This window comes from Bubalus kerabau, chromosome 16 (assembly GCF_029407905.1).
Source record: "Bubalus kerabau isolate K-KA32 ecotype Philippines breed swamp buffalo chromosome 16, PCC_UOA_SB_1v2, whole genome shotgun sequence".
Taxonomy (NCBI): domain Eukaryota; kingdom Metazoa; phylum Chordata; class Mammalia; order Artiodactyla; family Bovidae; genus Bubalus; species Bubalus kerabau.
In genome coordinates, this window is record NC_073639.1 from 50,405,469 (window position 1) to 50,431,334 (window position 25,866).

Below are 25,866 nucleotides of genomic sequence, written 5' to 3' on the forward strand. Positions count from 1 at the left end.
GTAAAATTGCTGAGATGTATTTCAGCTCTGTGTGATTTGAGAATCACGAGGAAAATTCACTGTGCTCTTCTTACATCAGCAGTTCTCTTAAAAAGAAAGTAATTTCTCACAGTTTTCCCTGAAGCCTAAGAGACACAATACTTTTCCTGTCTTTCATAAGAATACAATTTTTAATGGATGACAAATAAGTATATGTCGATTCTTGTCATTGTGGGAACTAAACTGCGTTATGAAATGTTCAGGAAAACTTGTACAGTGTGAGGACATGGCGAATTGCAATCTTTCTCTTTGTCAGGCTGGCCTCTCCTACCCTTATGGTCACCATCGCAACCCAGATGATTGGTGAGAATGGAAGAAAGCAATCAATTCTACAGAGGAAAAAATTGGGGTCCATAGACTTCTTGTGATCTGAGCCTACGTCTCTTTCACTCAAAAGTACTTTCTGTTTTCCACTTCCCCAAATCACTTTCTGCGCAAAATGACTTACAGTAAAGGCCTATGAAATCAGTCAATAATATAAATTGGCAATGAACAGTGGCATAGTTGAGAATGTTCATTGTGTATTATGACTCAAAATTAGGCAGACATTGCACAGCAAAGGAAATTGTCAACAAACTGAAAAGACATCCTACAGAATGGAAGAACGTATTTGCTAACGATGCAACTGACGAAGGATTAATTTCCAAAATATACAAATAGCTCTAAAACTCACATATTAAAAACAATCTAATCAAAAATGGGCAGAAGACCTAAAGAGACACTTCTCCAAAGGAGAGCTACAGACGGCCAACAGGCATATAAGAAAATGCTCACCATCACTAATAATTAGAGAAATGTACATCAAAACTACAATGAGATATCACCTCACACTGGCAGAATGGCCATCATCAAAAGTCTACAAATAGTAAATCTTGGAGAGGGTGTGGAGAAAAGGGTACCCTCCTACACTGCTGGTGGGAATGTAAATTGGTGAAACCACCTTGGAGAACAGTATGAAGCTTCCTTTAAAAACTAAAACTAGAGTTACCATATGATCCAGCAATCCCACTCCAGGGCATACATCCAGAGAAAACTTCAATTTGAAAAAAAACACATGCACTGCACCCATACAGTGTTCACAGCAGCACTATTTACAATAGCCAAGACATGTAAACAACCTAAGTGTCCATCCATAGATGAATGGATAAAGAAAGGCTTCCCCAGGTGGCCCAGTGGTAAAGAACCTGCCTGCCAGTGCAGAAGGTGCAAGAAACTGGGGCTCCATCCCTGGGCCGGGAAGATCCCTTGGAGGAGGAAATGGCACCCCACTCCAGTATTCTTGCCTGGAGAATCCCACGGACAGAGGAGCCTGGCGGGCTACAGTCCATGGGATCACAAAGATTTGGACACGACTGAACGACTGAGCACACACACACATCCCAGGTGGTTCTGTGGTTAAGAATCCACCTGTCAATGCAGGAGACGCGGGTTCAATACCTGATCTGGGAGGATCCCACACGCCAAGGAGCAACTAAACCTGTGCGCTGTAACTACTGAGCCCACATGCAAAACTACTGAAGCCCCAGCACCCTGGAGCCCGTACTCTGCAACAAGAGAAGCCACTGCAGTGAGAAGCCGTGCACCGCAACTAGAAAGTAGCTCGTACAGCAAGGAAGACTCAGCATGGCCAAAAATAAATATTTTTATAATTTATATATAAAAAAAGAATCTGACAGAATTTGACCTGCTAAAATTACAGAAGAGAAATCAGAAGGGAATGAAAGACTAATCAAGGTCTCGGATATTTTTACCAAAAAAAAAAAAAATTATGACTATGCTGTGAAAATTAGTGTGAATTGAAGTATGGACTATAACTACCATATAGATTGTATTCCTCCTGAATTAACACAGTCCATTTTTGGAGAATTTGCACATAATTTCAATTACAAACTCAGTGGCATTAAACAGAAAATCTGTCATAATTTTGAAGTTCATTTTTCAAAATAAAGTCCTAATCATTTTTCACTCTTCACTCTGAAATGTTGATCCTTGTTTTAAATAGACTTATTTCAAGTGACTACTTTTAATACTTATTATCCTCAGACGATGAGGACATAAATCAAAGAGCTTTATTAAATTAGAGTACTTTAAGGATTTGAAATTACCAAATACTTGGTGATTTAACCATAAAAGGATTGCTAACCAGAAAAATCTGCATCTTTCTCCACATCTCAGTGATACTGTTGATTACAAAATCACCACTCCAAGCCTGTCCCCTTCAGACTCATAAGACATCTCAGTTGTCTGACATAAAAAGCCAGAATTGATCTGGATTTCAAGGTCAGGCCAGGTCCCATGCGCTTAACCTACACAAATACTTTCCCCTCTGTGCTGGCTTCTTGTTAAAATAAAAGAAAAAGGGACCTCCCTGGCAGTCTAGCGGTTAAGACTCTGCACTGCCAATGCAGGGGGACATGAGTTCAATCCCTGGGTGGGGAACTATGATCCCACATGCCCCGTGGTGCAGCCAAAAAGATTTTTAAAAATAAAAGTCCTAAAATAAAGTTGAAAGTCCCACTATTTCAAACCCGTCTCAATTTCTATACAATGAAAATAACAAGAAATTTAAAAACCTGAAGATCTACAGATTTCTATGTTGCATGAAGTAAAGTGAAGTGAAGTCGCTCAGTCGTGTCCGACTCTTTGCAACCCTGTCGACTGTAGCCCACCAGGCTCCTCTGTCCATGGGATTCTCCAGGCAAGAATACTGGAGTGGGTTGCCATTTCCTTCTCCAGGGGATCTTCCCAACCCAGGGACTGAACCCCGGTCTCCTGCATTGCAGGCAGATGCTTTATCCTCTGAGCCACCTATGTTGCATAAACACTGTATAAATTGAGTGAAAAAAATGAGTCCTCTCCAGACACACATATACACACACTCATACACACAATTACACATACACACACACATTCATATACACTCTCAAATGGAAGTACTGCTAAAGCAGATACATTTCCTGTTTCATTCACAGGTAATGATGATTTAAAACCATGAAGTATGACTTACAATAAGAATTCAGTATCGTGCATCGAACCTGGACTGGCAACTCGTTTCATACATGATATTTTACATGTTTCAATGCCATTCTCCCAAATCTTCCCACCCTCTCCCTCTCCCACACAGTCCATAAGACTGTTCTATACATCAGTGTCTCTTTTGCTGTCTCGTACACAGGGTTATTGTTACCATCTTTCTAAATTCCATATATATGCGTTAGTATACTGTATTGGTGTTTTTCTTTCTGGCTTACTTCACTCTGTATAATAGGCTCCAGTTTCATCCACCTCATTAGAATTGATTCAAATGTATTCTTTTTAATGGCTGAATAATACTCCATTGTGTATATGTACCACAGCTTTCTTATCCATTCATCTGCTGATGGACATCTAGGTTGCTTCCATGTCCTGGCTGTTATAAACAGTGCTGCGATGAACATTGGGGTACACGTGTCTCTTTCCCTTCTGGTTTCCTCAGTGTGTATGCCCAGCAGTGGGATTGCTGGATCATAAGGCAGTTCTATTTCCAGTTTTTTTAAGGAATCTCCACACTGTTCTCCATAGTGGCTGTACTAGTTTGCATTCCCACCAACAGTGTAAGAAGGTTAGGGGGGAGGAGGGTTCAGGATGGGGAACACATGTATACCTGTGGCGGATTCATTTTGATGTTTGGCAAAACTAATACAATTATGTAAAGTTTAAAAATAAAATAAAATTAAAAAAAAAAGAATTCACAAATGCAAACACCTATAAACCCATTCTGGGGCCAGGTGCAAACAAATACACATAAATTTGTCAGCAGCAGGAGCTGTGACAACCTGGAGAACCCATTCCATTCATGTGGGAATGGGGTGGCTCCAGATCTTTTCAGATCCGAAAGTAAAAATCTAAATTTGCATGCAAAATTTTATAATATATATTGCCAGTAGGAATGAAATGGATTAAGACCCCTAAAGAGAGAAATTTGGCAGTATCTAGCAGAATTGAATGTGCCTTTACCTTTGACCCCCAAGTCCACTTCTAGTTACCAGCTGCAAAAGTTCAAGAAATTATATCCACGCAAGACTCTCTTTCAAAACACTGGAATAACCCTCATGTCCATCAAAAGGGTCTGTGAATGCATCTTGGATTGCTATGTAACATAATACATACCTTGTTGTTGTTTAGTTACTAAGTCGTATCCAGCTGTTTTGCGACCTCATGGACCGTAGCCCTCCAGGCTCCTCTGTCTGTGACATTCTTGCCTCTTCCCAGGCAAGACTTCTGGAATGAGTTGCCATTTCCTTCTCCAGGTTATCTTCCCAGATCAGGGCTCAAACCAGAGTCTTCTGCATTGGCAGGCACATTCTTTACCACTGAGCCATGTGGCAAGCCCAGTATATACCTATGCAGCATAAAAATGAATCTGAACATCTACTGCTGTGGAGTGTGTCCAGGATACATTACTGACTTTATTTATTTTAATTTTGGCTGCGCTGGGTCTTTGTTGCCCCAAGGGCTCTTTGCAGCACATCAGTTCAGTTCAGTCGCTCAGTTGTGTCCGACTCTTTGTGACCCCATGAATCACAGCACGCCAGCCCTCCCTGTCTATCACCAACTCCTGGACTTCACTCAGATCCACATCCATTGAGTCAGTGATGCCATCCAGCCATCTCATCCTCTGTCCTCCCCTTCCCTCCTGCCCCCAATCCCTCCCAGCATCAGAGTCTTTTCCAGTGAGTCAACTCTTCGTATGAGGTGGCCAAAGTACTAGAGTTTCAGCTTTAGCATCATTCCTTCCAAAGAAATCCCAGGGCTGATCTCTTTCAGAATGGACTGGTTGGATCTCCTTGCAGTCCAAGGGACTCTCAAGAGCCTTCTCCGACACTACAGTTCAAAAGCATCAATTCTTCGGCACTCAGCCTTCTTCACAGTCCAACTCTCACATCCATACATGACCACAGGAAAAACCATAGCCTTGACTAGACGGACCTTTGTTGGCAAAGTAATGTGTCTGCTTTTCAATATGCTATCTAGGTTGGTCATAACTTTCCTTCCAAGGAGTAAGCGTCTTTTAATTTCATGGCTGCAATCACCACCTGAAGTGATTTTGGAGCCCCCAAAAATAAAGTCTGACACTGTTTCCACTGTTTCTCCATCTATTTCCATGAAGTGATGGGACCGGATGCCATGATCTTCATTTTCTAAATGTTGAGCTTTAAGCCAACTTTTTCACTCTTCTCTTTCACTTTCATCAAGAGGCTTTCTAGTTCCTCTTCACTTTCTGCCATAAGGGTGGTGTCATCTGCATATCTGAGGTTATTGATATTTCTTCCGGCAATCTTGATTCCAGCTTGTGCTTCTTCCAGTCCAGCGTTTCTCATGATGTACTCTGCATAGAAGTTAAATAAGCAGGGTGACAATATACAGCCTTGACGTACTCCTTTTCCTATTTGGAACCAGTCTGTTGTTCCATGTCCAGTTCTAACTGTTGCTTCCTGATCTGCATACAGATTTCTCAAGAGGCAGGTCAGGTGGTCTGGTATTCCCATCTCTTTCAGAATTTTCCACAGTTTATTGTGATCCACACAGTCAAAGGCTTTGGCATAGTCAATAAAGCAGAAATAGATGTTTTTCTGGAACTCTCTTGCTTTTTCCATGATTCAGCGGATGTTGGCAATTTGATCTCTGGTTCCTCTGCCTTTTCTAAAACCAGTTTGAACATCTGGAAGTTCACGGTTCACATATTGCTGAAGCCTGGCTTGGAGAATTTTGAGCATTACTTTACTAGCATGTGCTGCTGCTGCTGCTAAGTCACTTCAGTTGTGTCCAACTCTGTGTGACCCCATAGATGTCAGCCCACCAGGCTCCCCCATCCCTGGGATTCTCCAGGCAAGAACACTGGAGTGGGTTGCCATTCCCTTCTCCAATGCATGAAAGTGAAAAAGTGAAGTCGCTCAGTCGTGTCCAACTCTTAGTGACCCACCCCATGGACTGCAGCCCATCAGGCTCCTTCATCCATGGGATTTTCCAGACAAGAGTACTGGAGTGGGGTGCCATTGCATGTGAGATGAGTGCAATTGTGCACTGGTTTGAGCATTCTTTGGCATTGCCTTTCTTTGGGATTGCAGCACATAGAGGCTTTTCTATTGCAGTGCAAGGGCTCTAGAGCACAGGGCCTCAGGAGTCACGGTTTGAGGGCATAGTTTCCTGGCAGCATGTGGGATCTTAGTTCCCGAACCAGGGATCGAACCAGAGTCCCCTGGATTGCAAAGCAGATTCTTAACCACTGGACCATGAGGAAAGTCCCCAGAATACATTACTTCAAGTTCAGAAAAGTATATATAGTATGAAAATTTTTGTGTAAGGAAGGTAAAATATAAATTACATAGCACACACTCAAATACAACCATACACATACATGGGCTTAATATATATATATAAACGTGCATTTTTCTTTTCCAAAAGAAACAGTGGAAGGGTAAACCAAAAACAAATAAACTAATTACCTGTGAGGAGGGTGAACAGAAATAAGTCTTGACCTCTCCATGTAACTTGGTTTTTGGTTCTAGGTTTAGAACCATAAATGTTTCTTCCTCTTTAAAAAAAAAAAAAAAAGCTTAAAAATCCTATTTAAAACCTGAAATATACAAATCTAACTCTGTACCAAATTGATGGCATAACCAAGAAAAGAAGCATCATTTCAAGTGATTTTGAAACACTGTATTTTGACCCCATACTGTTAGTGGGAGAGAAAACACATACTCAGAAGGAACTTGTAAACTACATTCAGCGTGATTCTCATAAGGGGTGATGTTGGCAGTAGTATAAAGCATTAATTTAACATAGTTAGAAACCAAGATTTCAGCATAACAAGACGTAACTGTAAAATCAAAGAAAAGTACATTCTTAATGTTTACTTGAAAATAATAGTATGAACTGACTTTTTTCCCTTTTAGAAAAGACTTATTTCCTATCTTTGTCAACTGAAAGGCTAGAAACAATAACAAATTAGTAACCACAGTCCTAAGCACCCAGATTCTGGGCTCTAAGGAGCATCTCTCTAGGACTTCTTGGAGAGATCTCTGAGGTCTGAAGCAGGAAATGAATGGGAGAACCCTGAGATAGCTTGTTTCATCTCAAGCAAAAATGTTATTAAAAGAGAGAAGGGGGACTTCCCTGGTGGTCCAGTGGTTACAATTCTGTGCTATCTCTGCAGGTGGCAAGGGTTCGATCCCTGTCTGAGAACTAAGGTCCCACATGCCATGGGGTGCAGCCACCCCCCTCCAAAATAAATGTTTCTAATTCTTAAAAATTAAAATTTTAAAAAAGAGAGAAAAAGGTCCTATCAAAATGACACAGGGACTAACTTGATGGGGTCCCCACTGGACAAAGATCGTACAGTTTGATCATCAAAAACGAAAATAAGGGGTACTTTCCTGGCAGTCCAGTGGTTAGGATTCCACACTTTCACTGTAGGGGGCACAGGTTTGATCCCTGATCGGGGACTAAGATCCTGCTTGCTGTGCAGTCTAAATAAATAAATAAATTGCAAATAAATAAATTCTTTATGGAACTTCTTTGGGGTCCAGTGGTTAAGACTTCTCCTTGCAATGCAGGGAATGGATGTTCAATACCTGGTCAGGGAACTAAGGTTCCACATGCCATTAGGTATGGCAAAAAAGAAAAAAGAAAGTTCTACAATATACTGAAGCACACAAAATATATTAAAATATATGCATACCTAAAAATAGTGCAATGAAAAGAAAATCTCATTGGTCACTTGTGTGGGTTGCTAGTGTCAAATCATTAGTTAGAAAATTGATAGAAGGCAGGACTCAGGTATTTATTCCGTTTGTCCAACATGGGCCTTGTTTTAGGACAACCAAACAGTAGATGAAGAAAAGATATTCCCAATAAAGAGTCAGCCAACAAATGTAGAAGTGATAGAAAACTAGGAGACTGCCATTTTGCCATCCAAATGAACCAGTGAATCCAGAACTCATCAAAGACTGCTAAAGCCATCAGATGAAAGACTGAGGCATAACCCTTATCAATTAGATTTTCATCACAGAAGTTTTCATACCTGTGCCAAGGAAGACTTCCAAAAACCATATCACAGCAAAACAAATTAACCGTAATTCCTTCTGTTCATCAAATATATGATCGATGATAGAATTTTTTGGATTGTCTACCAAATACATGTTTTTTTAAGAGTTTGTCGAAATCCAGATCCAAACACGGACCACAGATCACTTCCTATTCATGTTGATCTTACATGTCTATTAAGCTACAATTTCTCCCCTCTTTTTTTCTAGAAGGAAGTTGTTCTGTTCAGTTTTCCATATTCTGGGTTTTGCAGACTTGTTCTGAATAGTGTGATTTTTTAATAGTTAGTTAGTTGGCTGTGCCAGGTCTTAGTCACAGAATGCAGGATCTAGTTCCCGGACCATGGATCAAACCCGGGCCCCCTGCACTGGGAGTGTGGAGTTTTAGCCACTGGACCACCAGAGAAGCCCCTGAAGAGTGTGATTTGACATATTTCTCTGACTCCATATTTCTATAAATTGATGGTTACATTTAAGAGCTTGATTTGACTCTTGAAGCTTATCTTTTGGGCAGCAATATTTCACAGGTGGGACTTTGGATAATAATATTGGCCATAACGGCATAGTTTTACTCTCTCTGCATATAAAGGCAGACAGAAACTAGGGTAGCAAAAACAAAAAATATTACACCATCTCAAAAAAACAAAGAAACAAGAAACCAAGCGGAGGACAAACCACTGGTGTCTGGATGACCCATTTAGTACCAGCATCTCTGACAGAAAAAGGAAAAGAAAAGGCCACAGTGGGACTTCCCTGGTGGTCTAGTGGCTAAGACTCCACACTCCCAGTGCCGGGGGCCAGGTTTGATCCCTGGTCAGGGAACCAGATCCTGCATGCTGCAACTAAAGAGCCCACAAGCCACAACTAAGACCAGAGCAACCAAATAAAGAAATATTAAAAAAAAAAAAAAAAAAAAAAGGGCAACAGGGCCACTTTGGGGTCTGAGGCAGAATCCCAAAGCAGTCAACGAGCTCTTCACCGAGGAGCAGAAAGCTGGCCAGTTTGAGAGCAGCAACTGAGAGGTGTCCTGCACAGTGGAAGGTGGTGCTTCAGGGACCAGCAGAAGCTGGAGCATCTTTATCTTGTGAATACAGGAAATTAACAAGCATCTAAGCTGGACATTCATGCCCTTCAAACCCCATGTGTTGCAACCCTAACTCTCAGGGTGGCTGAATTTGGAGAAGTAGCCTACAGGGAGGCTTCTGAAAGTTCAGGACACTGAACTCCGGAAAAAAAGCGAGAGAAAGAGATTATGGTGGAAACTCATATGAGACAAGTTTCTGAAAGCGAAAGAAGAAAATAAGTAAATAAAATCAGTTCAGTTTAGTTCATTTCAGTCGCTCAGTCGTGTCCGACTCTTTGCGACCCCATGAATCGCAGCACGCCAGCCTTCCCTGTCCATCACCAACTCCCGGAGTTCACCCAAACTCATGTCCATTGAGTTGGTGATGCCATCTAACCATCTCATCCTCTGTCGTCCCCTTCTCCTCCTGCCCCCAATCCCTCCCAGCATCAGGGTCTTTTCCAATGAGTCAACTCTTTGCATGAGGTGGCCAAAGTATTAGAGTTTCAGTTTCAGCATCAGTCCTTCCAAAGAACACCCAGGACTGATCTCCTTTAGGATGGACTGATTGGATCTCCTTGCAGTCCAAGGGACTCTCAAGAGTCTTCTCCAACACCACAGTTCAAAAGCATCAATTCTTTGGTGCTCAGCCTTCTTCACAGTCCAACTCTCACACCTATACATGACCACAAGAAAAACCATAGCCTTGACTAGACTAACCTTTGTTGGCAAAGTAATGTCTCTGCTTTTGAATATGCTATCTAGGTTGGTCATAACTTTCCTTCCAAGGAGTAAGCGTCTTTTAATTTCATGGCTGCAGTCACCATCTGCAGTGATTTTGGAGCCCAGAAAAATAAAGTCTGACACTGTTTCCACTGTTTCCCCATCTATTTCCCATGAAGTGATGGGACCAGATGCCATGATCTTCGTTTTCTGAATGTTGAGCTTTAAGCCAACTTTTTCACTCTCCTCTTTCACTTTCATCAAGAGGCTCTCTAGTTCCTCTTCACTCTCTGCCATAAGGGTGGTGTCATCTGCATATCTGAGGTTATTGATGTTTCTCCCAGCAATCTTGATTTCAGCTTGTGTTTCTTCCAGTCCAGCGTTTCTCATGATGTACTCTGCATAGAAGTTAAATAAGCAGGGTGATAATATACAGCCTTGACGTACTCCTTTTCCTATTTGGAACCAGTCTGTTGTTCCATGTCCAGTTCTAACTGTTGCTTCCTGACCTGCATACAGATTTCTCAAGAGGCAGGTCAGGTGGTCTGGTATTCCCATCTCTTTCAGAATTTCCCAGTTTATTGTGATCCACACAGTCAAAGGCTTTGGCATAGTCAAGAAAGCAGAAATAGATGTTTTTCTGGAACTCTCTTGCTTTTTCCATGATCCAGCGGATGTTGGCAATTTGATCTCTGGTTCCTCTGCCTTTTCTAAAACCAGCTTGAACATCAGGAAGTTCATGGTTCATGTATTGCTGAAGCCTGGCTTGGAGAATTTTGAGCATTACTTTACTAGCATGTGAAATGAGTGCAATTGTGTGGTAGTTTGAGCATTCTTTGGCATTGCCTTTTTTTGGGATTGGAATGAAAACTGACCTTTTCCAGAGTCTAATAGAGTTTTGCCAAGAAAATGCAGTGGTCATAGCAAACACCCTCTTCCAACAACACAAGACTCTACACACAGGTATCACCAGATGGTCAACACTGAAATCAGATTGATTATATTCTTGGCAGCCAAAGATGGAGAAACTCTATACAATCAACAAAAACAAGACCAGGAGCTGACTGTGGCTCAGATTATGAACTCCTTATGGCCAAATTCAGACTGAAATTGAAGAAAGTAGGGAAAACCACTAGACCATTCAGGTATGACCTAAATCAAATCCCTTATGATTATACAGTGGAAGTGAGAAATAGATTTAAGGGCCTAGATCTGATAGACAGAGTGCCTGATGAACTATGGACTGAGGTTCGTGACACTGTACAGGAGACAGGGATCAAGACCATCCACATGGAAAAGAAATGCAAAAAAGCAAAGTGGCTGTCTGGGGAGGCCTTACAAATAGCTATGGAAAGAAGAGAAGCAAAAAGCAAAGGAGAAAAGGAAAGATATAAGCATCTGAATGCAGAGTTCCAAAGAACAGCAAGGAGCTATAAGAAAGCCTTCCTCAGTGATCAGTGCAAAGAAATAGAGGAAAACAACAGAATGGGAAAGACTAGAAATCTCTTCCAAGGAAATTAGAGATACCAAGGGGACATTTCATGCAAAGATGGGCTCGATAAAGGACAGAAATGGTATGGACCTAACAGAAGCAGAAGATATTAAGAAGAGGTGGCAAGAATACACAGAAGAACTGTACAAAATAGATCCTCATGACCCAGATAATCATGATGGTGTGATCACTGACCTAGAGCCAGACATCCTGGAACGTGAAGTCAAGTGGGCCTTAGAAAGCATCACTACGAACAAAGCTAGTGGAGGTGATGGAATTCCAGTTGAGCTATTTCAAATCCTGAAAGATGATGCTGTGAAAGTAAATAAAATAATGTACAATGAAATGATGCCAGAAAAATACCTCCTCCAGAAAAGATTAAAACTATAACCTTAACATTTCAAAATGAGCAAAAATTATGAAAATAATGTAAGATATTAAATAAATCTAGCCCCCAAAGAGAAGTTTGACATTTCCTTTTTAAAAATTTTTATTTAAGTATGGCTGATTTACAATGTTAATTTCTGCTGTACAGCAAAGTGATTCAGTTACACACACACACATGTATTTGTTTTCAGATTCTTTTCCATTATGGCTTATCACAGGATATTGGATATAATAGTTCCCTGTGCTACACAGTATATGACTTTGTTGTTTATCAATCCTGTATTTGGGGTTAGCAGATGTAAATCCAGTTTACATCTGCTAACCCCAAACTCCCAATCATCCCTCCCTCACCGCCCTCCCCCTTGGTAACCAGTCTGTTGTCTGTTTCTGTTTCATAGATATGTTCATTTGCATCATATTTTAGATTCCATATATAAGTGATATCATATGTGTCTTTCTCTTTCTGGCTTACTTCACTTAGTATGATAATCCCTAGGTCTATCCAAGTTACTGCAAATGAGACAATGCCTTTTGTCTCATTTGAATGTCTCATATGAATGATTTTCATAAACTGCAACCAGATAACCCCCTGCCCATTTCTAAGGAAAAAAAGATTCAAACCATATATATACAAAAACATTCATGTAGTTATATAAAAAAATGTCAGTATGTTGGTTCTTAGCAATTATTTGAAAAGTACAGTCATTTTTAATACAATGTATGACAGGGTAAATGATCACCCCCAAAGCCATCCTGCACCTCACTCTAACAGAACCCCAGATTTGTTCTGGATCTAAGTCAGCCCCATTTTTTCCAAGCACCCTCTTTTGTATCTCCCACAGCAGAGCGTGGGACTCCACCTGTGTGCTCCAAACCCAGGTTCTGAATCAGAAGTGAGTCTTGGGACAGCGTTTCTAATGTCAGTGAGGGTGGGGACAGGAACACTGCTTCTGGAGTCAAGCATCAGGGGCAGAGGGTCTAGATGGAAGCCTAGAGGAAGTGATGGTCAGAGAAAGTGATGACTGAGGTGGGAACCAGAGAAGTTTTTTGGTTTTGTTCTGTGTTTTTCTTTAAGTTTTATTATTTATTTATTTGTGGCTGTGCTTGGTCTTCATTGCCACACGGGCATTTCTCCAGTTCTAGGGAGTGGGGCTTACTCTCTAGTTGCTGTGTGTGGGCTTCTCATTTCAGTGTCTTCTTTTGTTCCTGAGCACAGGCTCTAGGCCCACAGGCTTCAGTAGCTGCAGCACGAGCTCAGCAGTTGCGGCTCTAGAGCACAGGCTCAATAGTTGTGGCACACCAGCTTAGCTGCTCCAGCATGTGGGATCTTCCCAGGCAAAGGACTGAACTTGTGTCTCCTGCATGGGCAGGTGGATTCTTTACCACTGAGCCACCAGCAAAGTCTTGTTTTTTTGGCCGCACTACACAGTGTGTGGGGTCTCACTTCCCTGACCAGGGATTGAACCTGTTCCTCCTGCAGTGGAAGCACAGTTTCAATCGTTGGACTGCCAGGGAAGTCCCAGGAACTAGAGTTTTAAGTCACCATTTTATGAGTAGTTCTGTGTTATAACAAAATTTACCTAACACAATCCCATAAGTATAGGGGAAATCATGAAAACTCAGGGAACGAGACTCCTTAAATTTCCTAGCTACTCATTCTTCAGTCTGCTCAGTGGAGAAAGGAACAGGCCACCTCAGCCCCACTATTTAATTACTGGCAATTATTAATAAAAGGTACAAATACACCTGTAATGGCAAAATTACTGGCAAAGAGAAACTAGTGAGCTCCCATCTTTTTTTTTTTTTTTTTTGCAATTTAAGCTTTCAATTTCCTATCCTCATGGCAGTTTTCTGATTTGCTCTACTTTTCTCCTAGATCTTCTCCTTATAAATCCAATCCCATCATCAGTCAATATTTTCTGAGCTCTGACTGGAGCATAACACAATATGAATATTTAAAAAGGAGGTAAAAGTATACATCTCACTTTGAGTATCTATGGAATTCAAGTATCTCTAAAAACACAAAATATGAATTCACAGAATATGTGGCAGCAAGGAAACTATTTCATTAAATGTGTTTAATTCAGCAGGGACTATTACATGTGCATCTTGCATCATGTCCGACACTGGGGATACAAAGTTGAGGATAATATGGCAAAACACAAATGCAAAAGATTTTTAAAATAATTTTGATTTTCCACCCATCTGCAAAACTTGAAATTTAGAGGGACCTCCCTGGTGGGTCAGTGACTAAGACTCTGCCTTCCAGGTGCAGGGGGCCTGGGTTCGACCCCTTGTCAGGGAACTAGATCCCACATGCTTCAACCAACAAGTTGTATGCCCAAACTAAAGATCCCACACACTGCAACTAAGGCCCAGTGCAGACAAATAGACAACTTTTTTAAGTTAAAATATAGAAACATGAAAGTTTTAGTAGTACACAGAGATGAAAGGACATGTGAGTTCAGTGCATTTGCAAATAAGAGCTAGATGCATTCTGAAAACCAAAAGATGAGCAAAGAAACATAATCTGATCAAATGGAATAATGTGTCTGACAATGGGATGGCCTGTCCATGCTGTGGGTTACTAGGTAATTATTGAAAGCGGCGTAAAACCACCTGATGTAGAAAAGCCCCTAGGAGAAAGTGGAAAATGGTCATGAAATGGTATTATAGTATAATCCCACTCTTTGAGGAAACATTTGAAATATCAACAAAATGTTGACAATAGTTACCTCTTAAGAGTAAGTGGGAAATGTGGTGGCTGTGTATGTTTTAACTGTTTAAATCCCTAAACTTTTCATACAGAAAGTATATGACATTTTTCCCTTTGGGGGGAAAAAAAAAGACCAGACATGTAAGGAAATGAAAAAGGAAATGTTACTCACGGCCAGACTGCCTATCAGTTCACTTTACCAGTGTTGTCGAGAACACTCTTCCTAAGCTTGGTTTCCCATTTTTCATCCCTGGAAAACCACAATACAACAATCTCTCCTAACCAATAGTTGTCTGTAAACTAACTGGCCTTGAATTCGTAACTTCAAATAGGTTCAAGTGTCACCCTTACTGCTTGGGGAAGCACCTTAATTTTTCACCCCTTCCTCATAAGAAGGAAACTTATTTACAAAAGCAAAGATATGGAATTAACCTGTGTCCATTGACAGAATGAGCTGCAAGGACATTATGCTCAGTGAAATAAGCCAAAGACAGAAAGACATATAGTACATGGCAATAGTCCTATGTGGAATATAAAAAAGTTGAACTCAGAAGCGCAGTAGGAAGGTGGTTGCCAGAGTAAGGGAGTGGTGCAGGAGGGGGAGATGGAGAGGTGTTGGTCAAGGGCACAAAGTTTCAGTTATGCTGGATAAATGAGGTCTTGAGACCCAAGGTACAGTATGGTGACTGTAGTCAGTAATCCTGTATTAATCCGAAATGTTCTCACTAGACACAAAAAATAACTCTGAGGTGATGGATTTGCTGAATAGCTTAACTGTGGTAACCATATCAAAACATCACATGGAACACCATAAATACAATTGGTGTCAATTATGTTTCAGTGAAGTTGGGGAAAGAAAATGGTTAACAAAAGATGATGATGCCTGGAATTCCTTGTGGATATTTGTTGTTTTCACTGAGATGCTTGCTGTATGAACATGTTGTAACCATGCCATCACCCCCCATTTTCTGAAATACTGCAGCAAAAAGTCAAGTGGACTTGAGTGGGGCAAGGCTGGATTGTCACTGGGCCCTGGGCAACCACTGCTGCTGCCTAGAGAGTATCTAATAGGCCACTCTGACCCTTCTCCAGTGGCTCTGCGTTGTGTTGTGTGTGTGTGCTCTATGAATGGGTTTGAAAACCCCTATGACCCTCCAGCAACCCTGCATCCTGGGCCTCCACTGCCCACTCTCCAGCCACATCCTCTGCCCTAGCATTTTGCTCGCTTTGCCTCAAGTACTTTTCTCTCAGGATACCTTCAGATCACGGGCCTCCCTTCCAGGTCTCAAATAGATTCAATTCCTGTCATGCTTTCAAGGCCCTGTCTAAGTTTCCATCTTAGCACTCACTACAGGCCTGACATTTCTGCAGATGCCTGACTGCTCATTTCCCAAGATGAAAGCTGCAAGGCCAGCATTACACCCCAGGGCATGGAGCTCAGAATTTAGGAAGTGAACTGCCCATGTTAGAAAAACACTGCTTATCTGGAATGGCATCTACTTTGCTTCTTAAACGCAAGGAACTGAAAACTCAATGCAAGGGTCTTCTTCCAGGTAGCATCTAACAGATTTACCATCTAACAGAACTGTCCTAATCTAATGACTCATATGTGGCAAAGTTCCTGATGGACCACTTTCCCCACTCCTTTAAGGAAACAACCTGGAATAAATGGATAAAAGGTAACGCAAACTACAAATCCCAAGAGGGAAATACTTCAAAATACCAGATTGTAATGGCATAAAATCCTCCCTGCCACTTCCTACCCCATTCCCAACAATCCCACCCCTCATCTCCAAGCCCTGAATTCCTTTCCTCCTCATGGATGAGATTTAAGGGACACAAGTGAGCAAGATGGGGCTTCCCTGGTGGCTCAGATGGTGAAGAATCCACCTGCAATGCTGGAGACCTGGGTTCAATCCCTGGGTTGGAAAGATCCCCTGGAGGGCATGGCAACCCACTCCAGTATTGCCTGGAGAATCCCCATGGACGGAGTAACCTGGCAGGCTACAGTCCCTGGGGTTGCAGAGCTGAACACGACTGAGCAAAACTTAGCACAGCACAGCAAAGCAAGGAAGAAGACATAATCCTTCCCCTCATGACAATTGACTAGTAAGAGAAACAATGTCAAGTGCAAATTTACTGTTCTGACCAGAGCTGAGGCAGCTCAGAGACATGGCCACAGCAGGGACCCTTGTTGCTGTTGTCACTGGAGTAGGGTCTGACTCTGCAAGCCCATCAACTGCAGTACACCAGGCTTCTTTCACTATCACCCACTTTGCTCAAACTCACATCCATTAAGTCATGATGCTATCCAACCATCTCATCCTGTCACCCCCTCCCTTCTCCTCCTGCCCTCAACCTTTCCCAGCATTACAGTCTTTTCCAGCGAGCTGGCTCTTCACATCAGGCGGCCAAAGTGTTCAGTCCTTCCAATGAATATTCAGGGTTGATTTCCTTTAGGATTGAGTGGTTTGATCTCCTTGAAATCCAAGGGACTCTTCAAGAGTCCTCCACAATTCAAATCTGTCAAGGGACACTTGAGCCAGTTTAACACCCCATGAGTGTGCTATAAAGGAGCTGCAGCACTAATCAAGTTTACTTCAGTAGGTACAGGTTCTGGAAAGAAGCTAAAACCTGGAATGACAGGGACCTAGCAGGCAGAGATGCCAAGAATAACTCAGAGCCCTAACTAGTGACAAGGTACAGCCCGCCAGGGTCTTTTCATCCCCAAAACAGCTTTAGGTTTGCAGATTAACACGCATATCATTTTGTTAGCAGTGCTTGCCTGACACGTGATTTTAGGATGAGTCCCAAGTTGTTCTACTAAGGAGGATGCCTGCAGCCCCAAGACAGGTGAAGGCATCTTCAAAAGACAAGGTCAGTTTCAGATGCACAACTAGCAAGTCAAACCAATTTTAACCCACATGCTCATCACTATTTCTTGAAATAATTTTTTCTTTACAAAAGAAAACAAATTCTCACTATGAGAATCTGATGCACAAGATCAGCCAGGAAATTGGTATTTACAAGTCTAATGCATTTTTGGAAATCTCTGCCCTTTCCTAGATACTGAGATCAGTAGGACCAAAAGGGTTTCTTAAAAATTGGCCAAGGAACATCACAAAACTGCTTTCAGAAACACTTCATGTTTACTTTTACCAGTTTTGGTTTAATAAGCTAATACCAACTTGGCTTTCAATTGCAGGCTCTTCCCATTACACACCAGATTTGAAATTGAAGGGGAAATTTCCCCATTTGTGTGAACTAGACAGAGAAATGCACCCCCCACAAGGTAATTAACATCAGATGATCCAGAAAATCCAGGCAAAGTAGAAGCAGTATATTTTGTAATTTTCTTCCAAGAATGACTCAAATTCTCTCCCACCTCCAAGTAGCTCCCAAAATTTTACTGTAACATTTAGGCTTCAGAGTATTAGTCATACTGGCATTCTACATAAGGTTACAAATACATATCCCTCATGTATCTCAATGAAAAATTTCATCTGATCATGGGAAATTTCATTATCTGTTAAAGTCTGGTTCTGAACTGAATATAGCATAGCATATACATCAATTCAAATCTGTAAGTGAATCTATTAATATTTATTCGATACTTTAACAAATTAAAATGTACCCAATTTTACCCTTTATAGTCCATTTTTCCATCTACTTAAAAAGGATCCTTCCCTACTTTTAGGTAGGAAAGTAATCATTTAAGGATAATTGGACATCTGAAGAACTTTGGTAAACTGAACTATAGTACAGTAGTACTTACAAGAGGAAAATAGCTCGTCTTGATTTCTAATCGCTACAGTATGGTGTCAGTGAGATCAAACTCAGGCAAGACAGACCCAATTCATGTTTACATGTGGAAACCATACAACGTTAAGTGGTTAATCTACTGAAAGTTTGGCAGTCTGTTCACATCACTGAGAGGCTTACCTAAGACCTACTTTTATGCTGCAGCATCCTGAAGTGTTCTTGCACCACCCAGAAAAATTCTTTGGGGAGAGAAAAATCATCAAAGCTGTGATATATCCATTGAAATCCTTAATCTTTGATAACCTTTAAAGCTTGGGAGTACTTAACAGCAGGTAAACATGGAACATCTTCCTAGAATGCCAACTTTACATTAAACATGTAACATCAAAAAACAAAAAAATAAATGCACAATTATATTCATATGTAACAGATGAGATGTCCCTCAAGTTCCTGCAACCATTTGTATGATTTCATTGGACTTTGACAAGCTCTACATTAGAAAATGGTTACTTCTGCCATAAAATGCAAATATAATTAAGGTATCTGTTTGAAACATTTGAAACAGGTACCACCTTTCACAGGTCACATAAATCTCATCTCTAGGTGACACTACCTAAACCCAAAGGCAGGTAGGGCAGATGTTATTTTAGCCTAACTATTGATAGTATTTACACCTCTTATCAAATACAATACTGTTGACTTGTCATTACGTTTGTGTGAAATGATTCAAGTATACAGAATATTAGAAGCATTTAACCTAACTGACTTCAAGTGGTAATAGCAAAGGCAATTCAAATAGTAACATGGCACAACTTTCCCTGTTAGCGGTTTTAAATGCTCATTTAAACAAGGGATGAGTTCACTTGCTTAGATATTTGAAATACAACTTTATTCTGATTCTAAACGAAAAGGAATGGGAATGACAGTAACAAACAAGATTCCACCTCTCAATATTGTCATGTGACTATAGCGGTCTTATATTTGAAACTCAAGGAGGAAACAACTGTGTTCCAAAACACCTAAATATGCAGGTCCAAAAAATGAAGGTTTTTTTTTTAAACTGCCACATTCACTCCAAAGCCCATCCATCTCCTTCAGCATCCAAAGATTAAGCACATGTTCTGCTTAGCTATATAATAAAGTGGCAAACACGCTGCACCACTGACATCACAGGACAGTTGCCTATAAAACTAGACTTCTGACGCTGGGCCCCAGCTTCACTTTCTCACAGGTCATCATCTTCATCCGGGAGAGCAGTTGTCTGAGCAACCTAGACAAAGAGATGGAAATGTTACAATGCTCCAAATGAAAACCACCAGGAATCTAAAAGCACTCATCGCTGAGACATAAACACCTTACCTCTAAATCGTGCTCATACTGTGCTGCCAAGGCTGGGTCCATGACCACCTCTGGCGGGGCAAGAGCAGGCATGGCAACAAACTCCAAGTTAGGGTCTCCAATCAGTTTTCTAGCAAGCCAGAGGAAGGGCTTTTCAAAGTTGTAGTTACTTTTGGCAGATATATCATAGTACTGTTTAAAAGAATGGTAAGTTACTTTTAAAAACCCACACATCAAAAACATCAATAAATCACGTTAATGGCCTAACATCATAATTTTAACTAAAGGATTATAATTCTATAAGCTTTAAAAAACATACCTGAAGATTCTTCTTTCGGTGGAAGACAATTGACTTTGCCTTAACCTTTCTGTCCTTAATATCCACTTTGTTGCCACACAACACAATTGGGATGTTCTCACACACTCGTACCAGATCTCTATGCCAGTTAGGCACATTCTTGTAAGTAACTCTTGATGTTACGTCAAACATTATAATGGCACACTGAGCTGAAAGAAACATTTACAGTGATCAGTACATGCCTACAAATTTACCACATAAAGAAAAATGCTTACTATATTTAATCTTTTCATCTGCAATACTTCATAAACTGTCTCAGCCTCAGAATGTACCTAAAGTCGATCAATGATAAACCACCATTTCAGAATTCACCTCCCATATTCTGAGTATCTAGAAATCTATCCTTTGAAAAACACAGCCATGGTAAAGCTAGTAAGCCTAATATATTATGGATTTTTAACTAACGAATTTGGGGATGGGGGGAGGCAAGAAGACCTTTGCATTTATATGTACTCAAGTAAAAGCAAAAGATTCCCAACAATTTTCATCAAATGAGCAAGAGTGTTAGATGAGTATTTTCTATGCATCTTTTTTGCTCAGTGTAACAAGAATTTGTCTTCTTTGTCTTTTTAAATCTAAAATCAAGCATTTTCAAAAAAAAACTCTGCAAAACCTAGTACAATTAAAGAGAAATCAGCTGGTCTTATAACAGCATTTTATACGATAGAAAGCCTAGCTCCTCTGGCCCAGTATTAAATGGGTCCTGTTGTCATAGTCTCTACGTCATGTCTGACTCTTTTGCAACCCCATGGACTAGCCCACCAGGATCCTCTGTCCATGGGAATTCCCAGGCAAGAAAACTGGACTGGTTTGACACTTCCTTCCTGACCCAGGGATCCAACTTGTGTCTCCTGCACTGGCAGGAGAGCTGTTTACCACTAAGCCACCAAGGAAGCCCATCAAATGGTTCACTACCTTTTTAATGGAGTGCACAAGAAATAATTATTGACAATCACCAAAACATATGCCCAAACATAAACTTTCAAATACTGAAGCTGTAGCAACAACTATCTGTTGCTTATTGTCTTCAAATTAAGAGCCTCAACTTAAACTATACAGTGTATTTCAAAACAATGCCTATCATGACACAAGCATGCAATCAATCAAATGGCACAAGACAACCTTCACAAAATTTTCTTCCCCTCTAATGGTCAACTCTCTGGAGTCAGTACATGTTTTGAATTGAATTGAATCGAATCACACAATTTCCAATTCAGTCAGTATTACCAACGTCTTTACTTGAGAAGATCTATTCCTAAGTAACCTTGGAGACTAAGCTACTAAATCCTCTCAAAAACTTGTTACAAATCAGGTACCTACCTTGTATATAATAACCATCTCTCAGTCCACCAAATTTCTCCTGACCAGCTGTATCCCATACATTGAACTTAATAGGTCCTCTGTTGGTATGGAACACAAGAGGATGGACCTCAACACCCAAGGTAGCTGGAACATAGGAATTGCGAGTTAGTCAAAGAACTCAAACATTTTACATGTATGTCCACAAATGGTTCCCCCCACATACCTACATACTTCTTCTCAAATTCACCAGTCAGATGACGCTTAACGAATGTAGTTTTTCCAGTACCACCATCACCAACCAAAACAAGCTGTCGGAAACCAAATTTTTGAAATAAACACCAAAACACGTAACACTTCAGAAACCCAGGATTATGACGCTGTTAAGATTTTCTGGACAATTTAACTTACACAACTGAAGTTAATGTACTACCTAAGTACATTTACAACAAAGAATCTTAATCAAGCGGCCCTGTCCCATCTAATGAACGACTCGAATCAGCGAAACTTTCTGAGCCCTGCTTCCCTGTCCGCAGGGTGGGGCCAGCACCCCCATCTCGTTATCGGGGGACGGAAGGCACTGCCGCAGCACGAGCACGTTGGCTGACGAAGCAGGCCGTCCGCACGCACTTGCGGTCATAAAGGAGATACTGCAAGTAAGACCGTCTGGAATAGAGTGCCCCCCAAAGCTGCCTCTCCTTCAGAGCCCTTCCTGTTCCCTGCAGCACACCCCCAACTCACGAGAGTTACCTACTTTGAACTGAACTTGGGGTTCTCCTTGGGCAGCCATCGCGATGTTACTGCGAGTAAAGGAGAAAGAAATAAAGCCCGCTGCACGGCGGCGCGGGCCGGGGGCCGCATGGCCAGACCCGCCCCACGTGCCCAGGCCCACAAAGGCCTCCACCGAGGAGCCCGGCCGCCCGCATCCCACCTCCTATCCCCAGTACACACACATGCGGGTGGGCGGGGGACGAGTGTGCAATGGCTATGGTGGCATCGCTCTCCGGCCGGACTCCGCGGCCGCCGGATCGTGGCGCGCACCCGCTCGAAGCGGAGACCGGGCGGAGCGGAGGCCCGCTTGGCGTGGAGGCCGACGCGCGGAAAGCGCCTGGTCACCGCCAGCGGCCAGGCCGCGCCGTCCTGTCCGCCCCACGGCCCTTCCCACGGCCGCTTTTCGGCACTCCGCCCGGCCGCATCTCCCCTCCTCCCAAGCGGCCGGTACGCCGGCCACCCCTCCGCACCGACAGTCCGCCCGACCCACCGCAGCTCGCGTCCCGGCGCCCTCACAGCCTCCGCGGCAGGAGAGAGAGGAGAACTCTCCGCCAGAGGACTCGCTAAACCGCCTCCTCATGGCCGCCTCCCGCCGCTGCCTGGACTCCCCAACACCAGCCCCCGCCCCAGCTCCACGGCCCCCGCCCCGGCCCCGCTACCTTCCAGAAGCGTCTCCGCGCCCGTCTGACTGAGGGCTGGAAAGATGGCGGAAGCGCAATTCAAATGCCCGGAGACGCAGCCGACGCCGGCGCGCGCCGAGGGAGGGCGGGGCAACGGCGCCGCGCCGCTCCCACGTGGCCCGACGCGCGCGCGCACGCAGGCCGCCCAGGCTTCGGCGGCCTCACCCGTCGGCCTGGCGCGTAAGGGAGGGGCTCTCGGCGCACAGGGCGAGGGAGGCAACGCGGTCGCGCGCACGCACGCCGGCCCACGAGGCCATGTGTGCCAGCCCGGGGGCGGGTTCGCGCGCGCGCATGCGCGGACGGCGACGCGGCGCGCCCTGCTGCCACCGCGGGAACAGAACTGGGAGGAGAGGCCGAGGACCCCTTGGGCGGGAAACTCGCGGGGTGGCCCACACAAAGGCCCTGCCCCCGCGTACAAACACGGCACGCAGGCCCGGGGCGGGCGCCATGTTGGGGTGCGGGTCGCCCCATCCCCCTTCCCCTCCCGCTCCATCGCGGCGCCCCCGTATCAGTCTGGAACTTACCAGAAGTAGAAAGCCAGTCACCTTTTCTTTAGGACATCTAAGTGGTCAGCAGCTTTTGTGGCCTTATTTTGCAAAAAGGATGATGAAATTTTGTGTGTCCAACCTTTCAGCTCTTTTCATCTTAGTGACAAACAAGGATGCAATCAATGACTAGGTTCCAGACGCTTGCAGGGATAAGGCTATCAAGGATCCCGACAACTGACCACGCATAAAACTTAACAATCTGCTGGGGCTACCTCTCATCTTCGTCAGAGATAGGAAATGAGACTACCTCAAGCTCAACAAGTATGGGTGTATTAATATTCCTTTGCTTTCAGCAAGATGGCTGAATGCAGTCCTCCAGTCTCACAGCGTAAATATAAAGCCAGCTTTTGGCATTTGTCTGGACAGCCACATGTTCTTTTCTTTTTTTAAGGGATGTAAGGCACAACCTGATGACTGTTAATGCTGCTGCTGCTAAGTCGCATCAGTCGTGTCCGACTCTGTGCGACCCCATAGACGGCAGCCCACCAGGCTCTCCCGTCTCTGGGATTCTCCAGGCAAGAACGCTGGAGTGGGTTGCCATTTCCTTCTCCAATGCGTGAAAGTGAGGTCGCTCAGTCGTGTCCGACTCTTAGCGACCCTATGGACTGCAGCCTACCAGGCTTCTCCGTCCATGGGATTTTCCAGGCGACAGTACTGGAGTGGGGTGCCATTGCCTTATCCGATAGGGTTTATTTATTTCATGCTGCAGCCTCCAAAATAAATAAATTCTTAGTTCCCACCCAGGTATTGAACCCCTACTCCCTGCATTTGAAGAGCAGAAGCTTAACCACTGAACCACCAGGGAAGTCCCAGCCACAGATACGTTTTTTTAAGGTATAAGATTTTTTAATTGATTTATTTTTTAATTGAAGGATAATTGCTTTACAATATTGTGTTGGTTTTTGCCATAATCATCATGAACCAACCATAAGTTCAGTTCAGTCGCTCAGTTGTGTCCGACTCTTTGCGACCCCATGAATTGCAGCATGCCAGGCCTCCCTGTCCGTCACCAACTCCCTGAGTTCACTCAAACTCACGTCCATCGATTCGGTGATGCCATCCAGCCATCTCATCCTCTGTCGTCCCCTTTTCCTCCTGCCCCCAATCCCTCCCAGCATCAGAATCTTTTCCAATGATAGATATACATATATTCTGTCCTCCTTCAATCTCCCTCCCACCTCCAATCCCATCCCACCCCACCTTCTAGGTTGTCGCGGAGCCAGGGTGTGAGTTCCCTGAGTCCTACTGCAAATTCCCACTGGCTATCTATTTTACATATGGTTATGTATAAGTGTCCATGCTACTCTCTCCATTCGTCCCTGGCTCTCTTCTTCCAACTCCCCCATCCCATGTGGATTAGTCTGTTCTTTATGCCATCTGCAGATTCTTTTTTTTATTATTAACTTATTTTTTACTGAAAGATAATTGCTTTACAGATTTTTGTTGTTCTCTATCAAACCTCAACATGAATCAGCCTGGATTCTTAAACTACTATGTTGGTTCCCCACCTGCCCCCACCCCCGCTCCTCCCCAACCAAGCATCCACGGCTGACAGTAAGAGCAGGCAGCTAATGGCCCCATCAGGATAGTTAAGTTACCCAGAAAAGATTCCCCCATGGGGACTCTTCCCAGAGCAAAGAGAACTCAAATGACCAAGGAGATAGCCACGTAGTACTGAGCACGTTTACTAGCAGGTCTGCTGGGAATCTAAGTGACACAAATTGGGCACAACACATCTGAGAACCTGCCTGCTGGGAGCTCAAATCCAAGTGCCCCCAAGGTCCCTCAGGAAAACACCAAGCAGATCTTGATGCTGCTGGTGGGCATGTAAATTGGTTTGGCCACTTGGGAGGATAGAAGCTGGTAAAACACACATAAATGTCCATGGCTTTATTTCCATTTTTAGGGAGATGTCCTAGACTTCAGTTTACACATATGCCCAAAGAAACAAGTATCAGGAGGCTCACTGCAACGTTTTTTATAATTGTTGTTGTCCAGTTGCTCAGTCGTGGCTGATTCTTTGAGACCCCATGGACTGTAGCACACCAGGCTTCCCTGTCCACCATGTCCCAGAGCTTGCTCAAACTCATGTCCAGTGAGTTGCTGATGCCATCCAACCATCTAGTCCTCTGTCATCTTCTCCTCCTCCTGTCTTCAATCTTTCCCAGCATCAGGGTCTTTTCCAGTGAGTCAGCTGTTTGTGTCAGGTGGCCACAGTATTGGAGCTTCAGCTTTAGGATCAGGCCCTCCAATGAATATCCAGGATTGATTTCCTTTAGGACTGACTGATTTGATCTCCTTGCAGTCCAAGGGACTCTCAAGAGTCTTCTCTCTTATAATAACAAAAGATGAAACTTAAGTACACGTTCATCAGTAGGAAAATTTATAAATAAAATATAACTGTACTATGGGTTTACTGTACAGAAAGTCATTGAATCACCAGGGTTAGGTAGATCTCAAAAAGCTAATACTAAGAAAAGCAAGTTGAAGGAAGATGTGATGATAGCTTTATAAAGTCTTTATTGAATTTTATAGAGGCTATACATATATATTATAACATTGTTTAGGTAAGTTTTTTACAAACACATAAAAAACCATTAGCTCTT

General features: G+C 42.9%; 1 protein-coding gene across 2 annotated transcripts; it reads right to left on the minus strand.

The window, feature by feature from the left end:
* Positions 1-19,133: 19,133 nt before the first annotated feature.
* RAN (RAN, member RAS oncogene family) lies at positions 19,134-24,049 on the minus strand. 2 transcript variants are annotated; one of them, XM_055551004.1, is made up of 7 exons: positions 22,692-22,825; positions 22,016-22,061; positions 21,488-21,572; positions 21,283-21,408; positions 19,924-20,111; positions 19,626-19,796; positions 19,134-19,536 (listed from the first exon to the last, which is right to left on the minus strand). In XM_055551004.1, the coding sequence occupies exons 2-7, from the start codon at positions 22,049-22,051 to the stop codon at positions 19,492-19,494; spliced, it is 651 nt and encodes a 216-aa protein (XP_055406979.1). In that variant the 5' UTR covers positions 22,052-22,061; positions 22,692-22,825; the 3' UTR covers positions 19,134-19,491. The 2 variants fall into 2 exon arrangements, 1 of the variants encoding a protein (XP_055406979.1); XR_008703695.1 differs by lacking the exons at positions 19,134-19,536; positions 19,626-19,796; positions 19,924-20,111; positions 22,016-22,061 and having other exon boundaries at positions 21,356-21,408; positions 22,692-24,049.
* Between the last annotated feature and the right edge of the window lie 1,817 nt (positions 24,050-25,866).